General features: G+C 40.7%; 2 protein-coding genes across 6 annotated transcripts in view; both read right to left on the reverse strand.

The window, feature by feature from the left end:
• Positions 1-59: 59 nt before the first annotated feature.
• Positions 60-3,550, reverse strand: sinhcafl (SIN3-HDAC complex associated factor, like). Its single transcript, XM_086194541.1, is given in 7 exon segments — positions 60-265; positions 268-433; positions 1,207-1,357; positions 1,857-1,971; positions 2,064-2,163; positions 2,255-2,415; positions 3,454-3,550. Coding segments are annotated over 6 exon segments (690 nt in total). The 5' UTR covers positions 2,383-2,415; positions 3,454-3,550; the 3' UTR covers positions 60-235.
• Positions 3,551-4,452: 902 nt separating this feature from the next.
• dennd5a (DENN/MADD domain containing 5A) overlaps positions 4,453-13,018 on the reverse strand; it is a 37,905-nt gene continuing 29,339 nt past the window's right edge. For all 5 annotated transcript variants that reach the window (XM_086182990.1, XM_086182981.1, XM_086182962.1 and 2 more), the window contains 9 exons: positions 11,811-11,939; positions 11,225-11,346; positions 10,990-11,135; positions 9,638-9,756; positions 9,376-9,557; positions 8,732-8,814; positions 7,495-7,618; positions 7,244-7,412; positions 4,453-5,960 (listed from right to left, as the gene is read on the reverse strand). In XM_086182990.1, coding sequence (XP_086039116.1) covers positions 5,777-5,960; positions 7,244-7,412; positions 7,495-7,618; positions 8,732-8,814; positions 9,376-9,557; positions 9,638-9,756; positions 10,990-11,135; positions 11,225-11,346; positions 11,811-11,939 — 1,258 coding nt within the window. In that variant the 3' untranslated portion in view covers positions 4,453-5,776. The remainder of the gene's footprint in view (positions 5,961-7,243; positions 7,413-7,494; positions 7,619-8,731; positions 8,815-9,375; positions 9,558-9,637; positions 9,757-10,989; positions 11,136-11,224; positions 11,347-11,810; positions 11,940-13,018) is intronic.

Genomic DNA, 13,018 nt, shown 5'->3' on the forward strand with positions numbered 1-13,018 from the left:
CCTCATACTATAAATAACACTAATGCCCTTGATTTTTTTTCTTTTTTGCTTTCTGTAAAAAAAAAAAAAAAAAAAAATCAATTCTATATAAAAGTTAAAAAATACCCATATATATAAAAAAAAAGAACATTACATAGAAAAAAAAAAAATCTAACTAACTGATCAAAGAGTGGAAATGGGAAGTCTGCCACTGGAGACAAATCCAGGTGGGTGCCATGGATAATCCCATGCAGGATTAAACAAAAGCAATCACCAGGTTTCTTTCATGTCTTCTGGGAGTTTTGGAGGAAGCGTTTCGGGGAGGTGTGTGGCCACTTGTGTGGAAACAAGGGTCTTCTGTTTTTTGGAACTGCAGCAGGGCTTGAAAAGTCGAGGATCGATAATCACTTCTCCAAACCGCCCCTTGTAGACGATCCCGCAGCACACCTTCTGCCTACAGAAACGTCAACATTGAGAATTCTTCACCAACCAGAGACAAACACAGGTACAGTGAGGTGGTGCAGAAGACAGTGCGACATCCAGGAAATAAGTTAACATTTCAAAAGGGATTTTGATGCCTGAAACAAGTCCTGTGGAAAACACTGCCTGAGGAGGAGAGTCACATGTTTTGCTCTATGGCATAAAATGGGTCTGTAAATACTACGTTTCATTTCATAGCTTCTTACTCATGACGTGTGCTTTGGCTGATCATTGAATGTTCATCTAAGATTGTAAGTCATACTGACAAGTGTGCTATGACAGTCCGTTGACTGAGACTGCATTCATTTGCAGAGAAAGTGTTAGTCTCTTCTTAAAAGCTTGACCATCACATTGTTATGATAGGTCTTAAAATCTGTGGTGGTCAACACGTGGTTAAACGGGAATACGGAAATCCTCGCACCATCACGCCAAACACAGAGGAAGGACGAAGCCAAGTTGTGATGTTTGTTCATAGCATAACGTTACTAGCCACAGCATTTAAGCTTCATAAATTATTAAAGCGATGTTCAAAACCAAACATCATCTCGCTAAAAAAGAAAAACAGCCAAGTCTCATTCACTTTTGTTTGCCAAAAAAAAAATCCCTCAACCCAAAATCCTATATCCATTGTAAGAATCTCATTGGCTCTTAGGCAAGGGAACTGCTATTCTGCGTTTGAATACAAAAAAAAACCACATCATCCCTGCAGCACTAGGAACATTATGTTGCCAAATAATCAAGTCTTGCCTCTTCCAGTAGGAACGGTCCAAGAAAGAGAAGATGGAGGGAGTGGAGCGCCTCTGCTTGGACTCGATGTCTGACCCATCATCTGACTGGTTGCTATAGCTGGGCGACTGGGCAGGAGACACACTGGACGTTGTGCTGTGAGCATCTGAGTCTGCTTAGAAAACAAAATCACTTAACATTGTGAGGAGGAGGACATGGTGGACTTCACGTCTATAATGAAGAAATCTTAACTCTTCTTTTTGTCAAAGAATACTGAAAAATTCATCATCACATTCACCAGAAGTCTAAAATGGCACATTGAAACCCTTCTGTCCATCCAAGAGCTAAAACCACAGAAAAATTGCACTGGATTTTTTTTTTGCTTTAATTTAGCCAGACAAACGATACATTTCCCCCCTATTTATGTCTAAACCCAGATGCTAGCATTTTACTCAGAGCATGCTGTAATCCAAAGAGCCACAAGATGCTGCTCATACTCATTTTTAATTCACCTCAGATTAACAGAAACATCAAATGCAGAGTGACTTAAATCAGAGCTCTGTAACCATTGTTCTTTTTCTAAATAGTCACCAGTTCCATATTTACTTAAAAACTTAATTTTCAAATGGAAGGTTAATATAGCAGACCTATATGGACATGTAACAACCTACTTTGCCTCTTAAACTTGTGAAGCTTCTTAAGCTTGCTTTTCTTCTTCCCGTCACTGTTCTTGATCTTCTTGGGTTTAGTCACCTTGAAGCCTGGCCCTGCTCTGGCATCTACCACCTGGTTGGAGATAAACCATCATCTTGCCAATATAAATTCAATTCTAAACAGGGAAGATGAAAGGGGGGGTAGGGTTAGGGTTGATGACTTACGTGGTTCCAGTTCTTCTTAGAGCCATTAGGTAGCTTCTTCCACCTCTTCACCAGTAGCACACAGGCGTTGCAGATGTCTCCCACACGGTCTTCTGACAGCCTTAATCATGCATTGACAATCAGAGTTGAAAACACTCCCAGTGTGAAAAGTGCAGCAAAACAAACACAATATGAATGACGGAATATTTTACCCAAAGCAGAGCCTGAACGTCTCTTCATATCGGCTGCTGTCTGTGAAGCGGGAACTGGAAGACTTGGTCTTGCAGATGCAGCAGCCGTCGTTACTCCGGTAGATCTTTGACTTGTGAAAGCCAAACATAGTCTCCTTGTCTGACAATGTGATGGCAAAAACCTGCAACCGTAAAACAAAGATGAGTCCCTCCCAGCTTCAGTAATAAGCGGAGTGGTGTCACCACACAGTTGCGCTTTCTATCACTGAAAGGGGGCGGTCCCCTCAATGCAACACAAACCCGTAAGAAATAACTCAAATTAAATTTTAATCTCTACGTTAAATAACGCATGAAACTCTCCGTTGAGGATATAACGCATTCACAACACACAACCAAAACACATCTAACTTTATAGAACACGGTATTATAATAATAATGAAATCACTCAAAAACAATGACATTTCCGCGAACGTAAAAGTCAATTTATTTATTTTGTTGGATACGTTAATTAACATAACATTAGATGTGGTAGCAAGCGCTGGATAGCCAACTTTAAAATGCACTGCATGGTTGGGGCAATAAATGTTACGGTCCACCCACAAATCACTCACGTTAACTGGCCTCGATGTTACTGGTATACATGGTGAGCGACACGAGTGTGGCTTTCCTAAATGGTCAGCAGAAACACCGTAAAAAGGTAGTTTATTTAAGACATTTCTTCCGTGGGACTGTTTGCGGGTCGAAGTCGAAACAATAGGGCAGCAGCAGCGTATCTCTGAAGTGAAGAAACAAAAAGCTACCCGGGGCTATTCGTTGAAATATGAGTAACACTCGTTGTTAAAGATGACATTAATATTTGTTTAATACTATTCGTTTGTATTGTCAAGATATTTTTTGTGAAATCGCAAAATGTCGCAGTGTACGCATCCCTCCCTTTAAATTTAAACTTTTGCCCGCTAGAGCGCCAAATATGGCTCATTGTTGTTAGCTGTTAGCATGCTAGCTAGCTCCGTGCGCTGCCATCACCACGCCATGCTGCCGTTCACTTCCACGTTATCCCATTGTCGGCTCGTCTTTGTGCTTCCAGCTCGCTACAACCGGAGACGCGCACGGTTGCATGGTCAACTTAAAACGCTGGTAAAGCAAGTATCGTCATACAGAACAAACAACTTTCATTAAACAGCTGAATTTTTACACGAGAGAAACGAGAGTGTACTTACTGAACAAAAACTTTGAATCGTCGCCGTTCGCTTGTCACGCACTGCGCATGCTCTTACTACGACTGCATACAGCTGGCCATTAAAATATTATTAGCATAAAAATCCGGAATGAAGGGGCTGAGCGTACAATGACCATATAAGGCGTGCAGCAGTTCAGTTTGAATTTACATTCAACCAATCGCGTGCTTTCCGGAAAAGCGGAACGATGGAATATGTAGTCAAAATAGAAAGAAAGCTGTGGCGTCACATATGGTTACGATCTCCTTTTAAACTCAAAGTACCGTAAACCACCTGGCTTAAGGCTTAGAAAAAAATCAGCTATTCGATATGGCGCGAACGACTTTGTTTACATATTTCTCAGCTGAGAAAAAACTAAAACAATGTTGAATGAACATTTTGCAGTGGTGGCTGAAGTATTTACATCGTTTAGTGTAATAAAACTACAAATGCCGATGTGAATGGGGGATATTCACATAAAAATAGCTCCTTAATCAGCAACAAATATGGTCGACAACCACCCCATTGAAACCATTGCATTTCAGTTCTTTTGTCAAAGGTGCGAAGTTTGAAGTTAGAAAAACCGTTCAAATTTATAATTTTTTTTTTTTTACAAGGGCTGCAAATAGATTTTTTTAATCGTTTAAATACTTTATGGAATGATTTTTTGTTCATATTCTTTTAAAATAGTGAAAGATTTGAATTTCTATTACCTCATTGATGTAAACAATCAAAACTCTAAGTTTACCATCAGAAGAGGTAAATATTTTTTCAGATTAACCAATAAGTAAACACTGTGATTTCAATATATAAAAGTCCAATATATTTTATACATTCATCATTCTTTATGTGTAAAATCTTATTTGAAAGTATCAGTATACTGCTGCAATAGACTTAAAAGAGAATATAACTGAACTACTGAATTTTGTAGAGGGCTCAGTTATACTTGAGGAACTTGGGTACATTCTATCGCTAATTAACAAAAATTGAGTCAAATCCACAATAACGCATTACAGATGCTTTATTCTTCATATATTTTTAAACTGTACACTGTTTCTCACTTAGTAAACACTACATTACACAGCTATGTCAATAAATGTACAACAGTATTGGAAAACAAAAATATATATCTCCCAAGATGCTCACGTGGGTCGTACACAGATGAGTACAACACAGTCATTCCAGATGTTGTTGGCACAGAAAAGAAGTCCTTCACATATCAAATCTCACGTTCTGCACAGTTAAGTCAATGTAACAGAGGAGGGCCCGGTAATACCTCAAGAGACCCCGATGTAGAATTTGTAGGGGTTACATTATTCTCTTCTGGATATTGCATAGCAAGAAACCATGAACTCAGGAGGGCAGGGGGTCAGTAGCTCCTTATGTAGCCGCAACAGACAAGCACGCGGTCCTGACGGGAAGTCTAGAAAGACACTGTTTTTGTTCAGAGATGCTGGCAGGTGTAGCGTAAGGGCTCCGATGAGAGGAGAGGGCAGGTTGGAGGTATTTACATGAAGGCTGTCATTGTGAACCTCTTTGAACCAGAAAATTGGGTCACCCGTCTCTTGGAGGAATTGGAGCACAAATCAAGAACTTGTGGCATTTCTTTTTTGTTTCGTTTTGTTTATCTAACAGAGTAAAGTGTCCATCACTGATGAGAGGCTTAAGCACACAGTCTTAATAATCATGCAGAAAGATCACAATCCTTTTTTCTGTGCTGAAGGTATTCAATGTGAAAGATTTGCATACAGTTCCCAGGGCCGAATGTAACAGCCTTTCAAGTCCTATGTAAGTGAATCATCTCCCACACTTCAACTCTCCCTCACTGTCACACACATACTTATAAAGCATACGTCTACATTTGCTTCAAGCTCTGAATTATGAAATTGGAATGAGTTGACAACAGAGCAAGCAACTTGACGGATTTAACAAAATAATACTGTTTTTCTCTGATAAAATATATTAACAGTTTCAATCCCCTGCTCTCCCTTAAATATAGCCATTGTCAGCAGTTCACTTGAACAATGAAAATATTAAGCTTTTAATAAAACATTATAGCACAAGTAGGTCATCAGTAATGTGAAAAAAATGGTTCATAATAGAAAACATATTTTGAAACATCTAATGGCAACATCATCAAGGATAAAAATAACAACATATCTTGAAAGGCTCATTGCACTTAATATATGGCAAATGTAACAGTAGCTTTAATATAAGCCAGAGGATGTCCTTTGTTGAAGTCTCTTCCTGCATATAAAAGGTTCTGCTATTCTTTTAACTGGTCCCCAGTGCTCCTGCTGCTCAGGTACAACTGGTGGGATGTTGGTTATATACCAACGCCTTTGACAAGTGATGCCTCCAGGGTGATGTTGAACTCCTGCAGAGTCTGAAGCACTCTAATCAGAGAGTTCACCAGTGAGCGGTCCTTAATCAGCGCCATGTCCTCGTACATCTGAGCCGTGATTGGACAGTCTGCGAGCAGAGCGATCCAGTGATGCAACAAATGGTCTCTGAGAGAAGCACAAACACACACACACACACACACACGCGCACACACACACAGAGTCACTACTGTCAGCCATTACTGCACACTAGTAATCATTTAAACAATGGCGGAATAAAAGAGACTTTGAAAGACAAACCACATATAATGTAAGTAAAAACCTCTCCTTCTAGAAAGATCTGATGAAAATGCTCATCATGTGTTGGCATCACTTTCAAGAAAATACTCAGCAGGTGACTGACTGAACAGTAGTTGGTAGAAGAGCAAAAACATCTTTTAAGTGATGCTATAGCAGCATCTATCCTAACCGCTTCAGGGGCCATCATTGTTGTTTTAAAAAGTCTTGCTGTCATCACACCTAAGCCACGCCGCTACCTCCCCAAAGGACACCGACTGTTTGAACCACGGTGTTTCGGACACACTTATATCTTGAAGATGGTCGTAAACTGGCTAAACGGGCTGCCTTGCAAGATTAACCTCAGCTAATAACAATTTAGATTACTGATAAATCTGTTTTTTTTTGTTTGTTTTTGTTCTTTTCCATCAACTAAAAAGCATACATATGGGAGAAAAATGTCCTAAATAATGTATCAGTCCCATCCCAAAGTCATTCACTGTACAGAGATCCAAGCACAAGGAAGTAAACATTCAACTATAATGACTGGCGAGTAGACATTTTTTCTTTGATAAATGATTTGAACACAGAAGCAGCCCTCATGTGTGTAAAGTGGCTGCCTCACTATATCGGTGGTCTGGTTTATCGGAACAGTGATTCGGGTGTTATCTTGCCATTGGGTTGGTGGTTATTTCACTAAGTATTCTGAACAAACAACCTCCACACTGGCCAGGTAGTAGCAAGCAACACCTGGAGAATGACAAGTTTTGACAAAGATTTGGATGGTTTAAAATAAAAAAAGTTGGATCTATTAGGTTATTTTTGCGATTAGTTGTAAAGATATACAACAATGTTTCCTGAATAGACTGTGGTTATTTTTCAAGGGCACCATCACTACATCCTGGACTTAACACCTTCCATGACAATTATGACTGACTTACACAAATACAAAGCAGGAGCATTTTTCCTGCTATAGCAGACTGATACTGGTTTGAGCCAGATGCCTCGTCCGTGCTGCTACAGCTCAGCAGAGGGATATCTAGCTCCTCAAGGCTATAATCTCAGCACCAGTGAGTTCACTTCATTTCATCCTTCTCCGAGACAAAGCTCTCAAATTGTTTATATTATTCGTTCACGACACCCATATCCGTTTACCACATATCCGTGTTTCCTACCTTGCACCCAGACAGATGAGCATCTGGAACTTCCCGTCCTTGCCAATGTTTCTGGACGTGCTGTTGATGGCACGCATGAAGCGACAGAAGTGGCGTACTCTGCTTTGCCAGTTTTCATCTGGAGTCACTTCCCGCTGCTCAGCACTCTCAAAGTATACTTGTGCCTTTTCTGTTAAGTTACAATTCAGTTAGGACAGAAAAGTACATTGAACCATAACATAGATAACGGTTGAAGGGCTGATTATCATTACCCAAAAAATCCCAGATGAAGACATTCTTAAAAAGTCGAGGTGATTTGAAGCCATGCTGGAAAACTTGCTCCAGAGCCCAGACGAGACCAAATTCCCCACAGAGGAGAAGAGTCAGACTGCCTCTCTATGAAGAGAAGAAAGAGTCAGATTTCTTTCAACTCACATAAAGTAAGAATTGCCTTCCCAAAGTGCATTTATACACAGTATCTTTGTTTAAAAATGGCATCTAATGTCCAAGTGTCACATTAACCCACTGTACAAACTTGTCGATAAGCAGGGAAGGAGGGCTAAAGGTGTTGGAGACAATGTGCAGCACTGCTGTCTCGCTGGTCGTGCTTACATTGGAGGAGAAAATAGCTTCTGATGGGCAACTGGTTATGAGCTTGTTTATACCACAAAAACGGAATGTTGTATTATTCTATGAGACCGAAGAGATTGACTAGATGAGACTAAGGTCAAACATGAGACTGAGTGCAAGCACGCCGTCGAGTCCGTCGGCATGACTGAAATACTGGAGTAGACATGCAGTTACACATGTTTGATATAAAATGTTCACAAAACTCAGCCTATATTAACAAAGTGATGTCACAACCACAAACAACACTAGAAAGTAAAGAGAAAGCATTTCGAATCAGCAGGGTCTTACACACAACTCTGATCTTACACACAATAGGAGAGTTTTTTTTAACCCTTAATTTAGTCTTAAAGACAGGAAGCAAAGCCTGGTGGTATTTGCAACTCCTTCGTCCTGATCTATTGTGTAACTCTGGCAACATTTAATTTTGGCCGATTGTGAGTTACAAGGGGTACACAGTAGATGTGGAGAAAGGAGTTACAAATAGCCATCAGGCTTTGCTTCCGGGCCTGTAAGACTAAACTGAGGGCTTAAAAAGGTTACCAATCAAAATAATGAAGAGGAGGATTTCCTGTTTAACTTTGATTATACAACTATTAGCTCTTAAAACTTGCATTCTACAGTGTATTCATAAATGTATACTTTGAATTGCAGTTATTGTTCCTTGTGGTTTAACAAAAGGTGATTTTCAGTTTGGGTGTCTCAATGACTCCAGAACAAAAAAAATAACAGTTATTCTAGGCCAGAATGAAACTTTAATATGTTTTAACAAAGTCAATGGCATGGTGTGGAGTCAGTGAGGGGCTGGGAAAGCCGCTTCTCCTCATTTGTGATGAATAATAGAACTGCGTGATGGAATTTGTCTAGACGGCCGTCTCTCACCTCCTTCTCGGGTTTGTGGAAGTGCTTCACAATCCCATTGATGGCCTCTCCAACTCCCTCCTGGATCTGACCTGTGTTTAACTCTGGATAAGAGAGGACAAACATCTGAGTGACTGAAAACAGCCAGATGCTGCAAACAGGCACCATGTTTTAGTTTTCTGAGACTGGGAAGATTTCCTTAACAAGTAAGGGGGCACTGCTGTCTCCTGATTTTTAGCTATCAAATGAACATGAGGACAAAAATTGCAAAAACAAGTAAATAAATTCTACATCACTCAACAGATAAAACAATATCCCATTAAATGAATCGAAAATGATGAAGAATGTATGCACTGACTAACTCATTTTTAAACATTTTGTTTGAGTTCAAATTTAATTCTGTATTTATTTAATTTTTTCTAAATTCCCTGATTTATTTTATTTGCCATTTAATTATTTTCTCTTTGCAAATAAAAAAATGTGCTTTATTTTTTTTTGGGGGGGGGGGGTACATTTCTTTATTTATTTGGCAGGTTCCCTCCTCCATAAAAAACAAGGAGTAAAAAGGAGAATCCAGGTGTGACATCTACATTTCCTTCCAGACAGAACATTCAGTATCAGACCACAACAGGATTGTTTGGCTCATTTATGTTTGTATCACTTACTTGGTTTGCTGTTTGGTGAGATGGTAACAAACCTCCTCATCATCCCTGGGGACTGCTGCATTGGGGGTGTGCGACACATCCTTTCATCATTCTCGGCGCTGGGGGTCATCAGCTCTCCCACAAGGATCCTCTCCAGGCTGCCGTCATCCACGCCCTTCCCCAGCCAACGACCGCATGGAAACCTGCGACCCCCAAAACCTCATGTTGATCATCCAGTTTCTGGCAGTCTGAGTGATAGAAGCTAATCAAAAGAGATGCTCACTTGTATGTGTGCCCTGTGATCTCATTGCGGACCATCACACACTCCACCAACCACTTAGCGTACAGCCCTGTGTTATCGTGGCCCATCTGCACTGTGGTCAGCTTGCCCAGGTTCTGACACTGGAAGACACAGAAGCATGTGAACTTCATAAAAATCACTTCAAAAAAAGAAGTTTATGATCAGTTTCATTTTCAAAAGTGATTAAAAGTCCATAGTGTTGCAAATCATGTTGACTACTATCAATGTGAGGAGAAAAAGAAGTCCAACAAGATTAACTTAAAACAAACAACTTTCACAAACCTTTTGGAAGATGCCACAAAGGCAAACAGCACATTTCCATGACCAGCAATAATCTGCTATACTTTACAACTAAGACTACTTAAAAGACTTCAACGCCACATTGATACTAATTTGTATAAACAGGAAGCAGATTGGCTACTTCGTGGTCGGATGCAGGAAATACACAGCAGTTTCAAAAACTAAGACCAGAGGATTCTTTGTTCAGACCAATGACTCGGGGGAACGCAACATGATTAAATGAGAGTCAAAGCAGTAGAAAGAGTAGACTGGCTTGTTTTCTATCCATGTTCCTAAGTGTTGTGACATAGCATGTGTTTGGTAGAGGTGGACAATAAGGTATTGCACTTGTTGGAAGGTTTCTGACTCAAATGCATGAGCAGCTTTTCAGACTCTTCCCTCGTCACCCAGGTAACACAACATGTATGCAACCTTTGTGAACTCACTAACAGATGCTTTCATCCACACGAAAGTAGTGTTTCAAAGAAGCTGAACAGGGTTGATTTTCCTCCCCTTTTTCTCGCTAACAATATTGTTCTATCAGAATCGATGTCCTGTGTAAAGTCTGTATTTAATAGCTCTGCTCCTGCACAAGTAGACAACAGTTACATTACAAGAGTCAGATTTGCTCCTAGCAAAGAGGACAATGGCAGCAACAGTCCATGTTTAACTAACTCCTCATTGCGAGCTGAAGCTCAGTTTTTGTTTGTTTTTTTTTAATGGAAAGGGTCACACGCTGGGCGGGACGAATCAGGGAAGGACCTGTCACAACTGATAAGATGCAGTCAGGATGTTGACGTCGGTGACTGTGACACTGTTTTCACTGGAGTTTTCAAACTGAAACGGGGTCATTAGTGCTTCTAAAGGTCTCAGGTTTATGGGTTTTCAACATGTCTGATACTTTAACCACTCTTGTCTCTTGCCCAATTTGATGCCACTGAAGCATTTTTTTCACAGACTTTACAAATCACCGTGGTGTAAGCAATCATGTAAGACTCAATAGAAAACCATGAGAAAACTTAAATCATCCTGAAAATCTAAATAACCTCACAAACCTCAAAAGTGATCTCTAAAGTATTCCTGGGGACCTGAAGAACCCCCGTCTCTGCCAGCTCACCGGAGACACACACCCAAGGGTTGGCTGTAAACATGGAGCCGCCCAGCTTCTTACTGGGGACCACCACCACATGGTATGGGATCACTGGGAGACATGGGAGAGAAATGTCAGTCATTCAACTGGCAGTTTATTGGTGGTGTCACTGAGCTGCTGAGCACCAAAACAGCACTCACTGATGGTGGTGAAGACATTGGTGAAACAGAAGTAGTCCACTGCATTGAAGGACAGGAGATGGTAGAGAAACTGCTCCTTCTCGTCATCGCAGCGCAGGAAGGCGTATCGCTTGTACAGTTTTCTAAAAGCGAGAATTAATGGAGAAATAAAAAGAAGTTATCGATGGACCTATGTGACTTAAGACTTCCTGGTAAAACCCTTCAAACATACAAACAGCATGGAGACCAAAGTGTGTATTGTTTGACAGATTCAAAGAAATGAGAGCATAAGGTCATGATAAAGTTAGACAGAATCCCCCCTGACCCAATTCACCATCCCAGATATCAATTATGAAGAAGGCTGTGAATTATTAATGCAGCGGTGGACTACAGAATGATGCTCTGCAATGTCAAAGGAGGTCATGTATTATCCATGATTAGATCACACGTCATCTTGATTTCATATGAGTCAGACATTTCTGCACAAGCACAGAAAGAATGTGATGAGACGAGAGGTGGGAAAGATGCTGGGTGATCTTCCTGACCAGGTCCTGCCAACTCATAATAAAGGTGAACTGTAAGATGAGCTCTGTGTCACTGTGCTCACTTTGTAAGCTCCAGATCAGACAGCAGCTGCTTCAGGTGTCTGGAGAGCAGCTTCTTCTCCATGGAGAGTCGAACCCAAGCCCTGGCCTTGCCCACGTCTGTCTTGATCTCACTTATGTTTTGAATGTGTCTGGAAATAAAAAAGACAAGGTCAGGAGTCATCGTGTAAATTTTCCCTTACAAAACAAAACATGTGAGGAGATTCATTGAAGCTGACCAGAACAGAAATACTGTTTGAAAACAATAAGAATAAAATGCAGAATTGTACTTGAGCCATTCATCCTAAATGCTGCTGCCGCACATACTCACACTGTTCATGTGATTCTTCTGTCAACAACCGGAGTGCTCAGCAAACAGCTGCGCACATCAGTTTATTACTTTATGATTCTAGACTTGATGAGTTCAGAAAAATGCTGTGTCAGCACACCAGAGGACTCACGATGATAATGCAGATAACATCTATATCCTGGAAACAAGCCCACACTGAAGCATTTAGGCCTGCTACCCATGCAGGATATGTCAAACGTTGTCTTAAAATTACGAGCCAGGAACAAATCCAAACACATTCAGTTTCCATTTGTAAACTACATGCTTAAAAAGTGTCATACAGAGAATGCCTCACTTGTACCTTTGTCAAATGACCCAAAATTAAAAAACGTTTTATGATTATCATTATTATCATTGATATCTGTTTGTACACCAGCATCCACTCATGGGTGTCCACTGGAGAAGTTACCAGTGTTGTCAAAAAAACAAACAAACATTTGTATGTGCTTTAAACTACATTTCAGTGTGTTATGACCTATTCACAAGCTGTTTATATGCTTTTATAAAGGACAAATAAGGGACTAGAATTGCTTCACCTCCACTGTACTTGTATCAGCAGCATCAGGGAATCCCTGTTATGGCTGAAATGATGACTGCCTCCGGCTCTGTAGAGGCATATTCACCACAGCCAGTCCCATGTCATCGCTCCGAGCCACTATCATGCCTCCACTGTCCAGACACATTCCCTTCCACTCCACCTGTGCCATACGCTCGTCTGCTCTCTGAGAGCTCCTAGTGCCTCCTCCTCCACCTTCCATCCCCCTCTTGGTCTCCACCCTCTACATCCACTCCAACTAACCCAGTTTCCTCTGATTATTATTGCCATAGCAACAGAGGAAAACATCTATTACGTACACTAATATCACCTCTTACCAGGAGGAG

The sequence above is a fragment of the Aulostomus chinensis genome, chromosome 2, assembly GCF_037954235.1.
Source record: "Aulostomus chinensis isolate RoL2024-O1b breed Wild chromosome 2, RoL_Achi_v1.0, whole genome shotgun sequence".
Taxonomy (NCBI): Eukaryota; Metazoa; Chordata; class Actinopteri; order Syngnathiformes; family Aulostomidae; genus Aulostomus; species Aulostomus chinensis.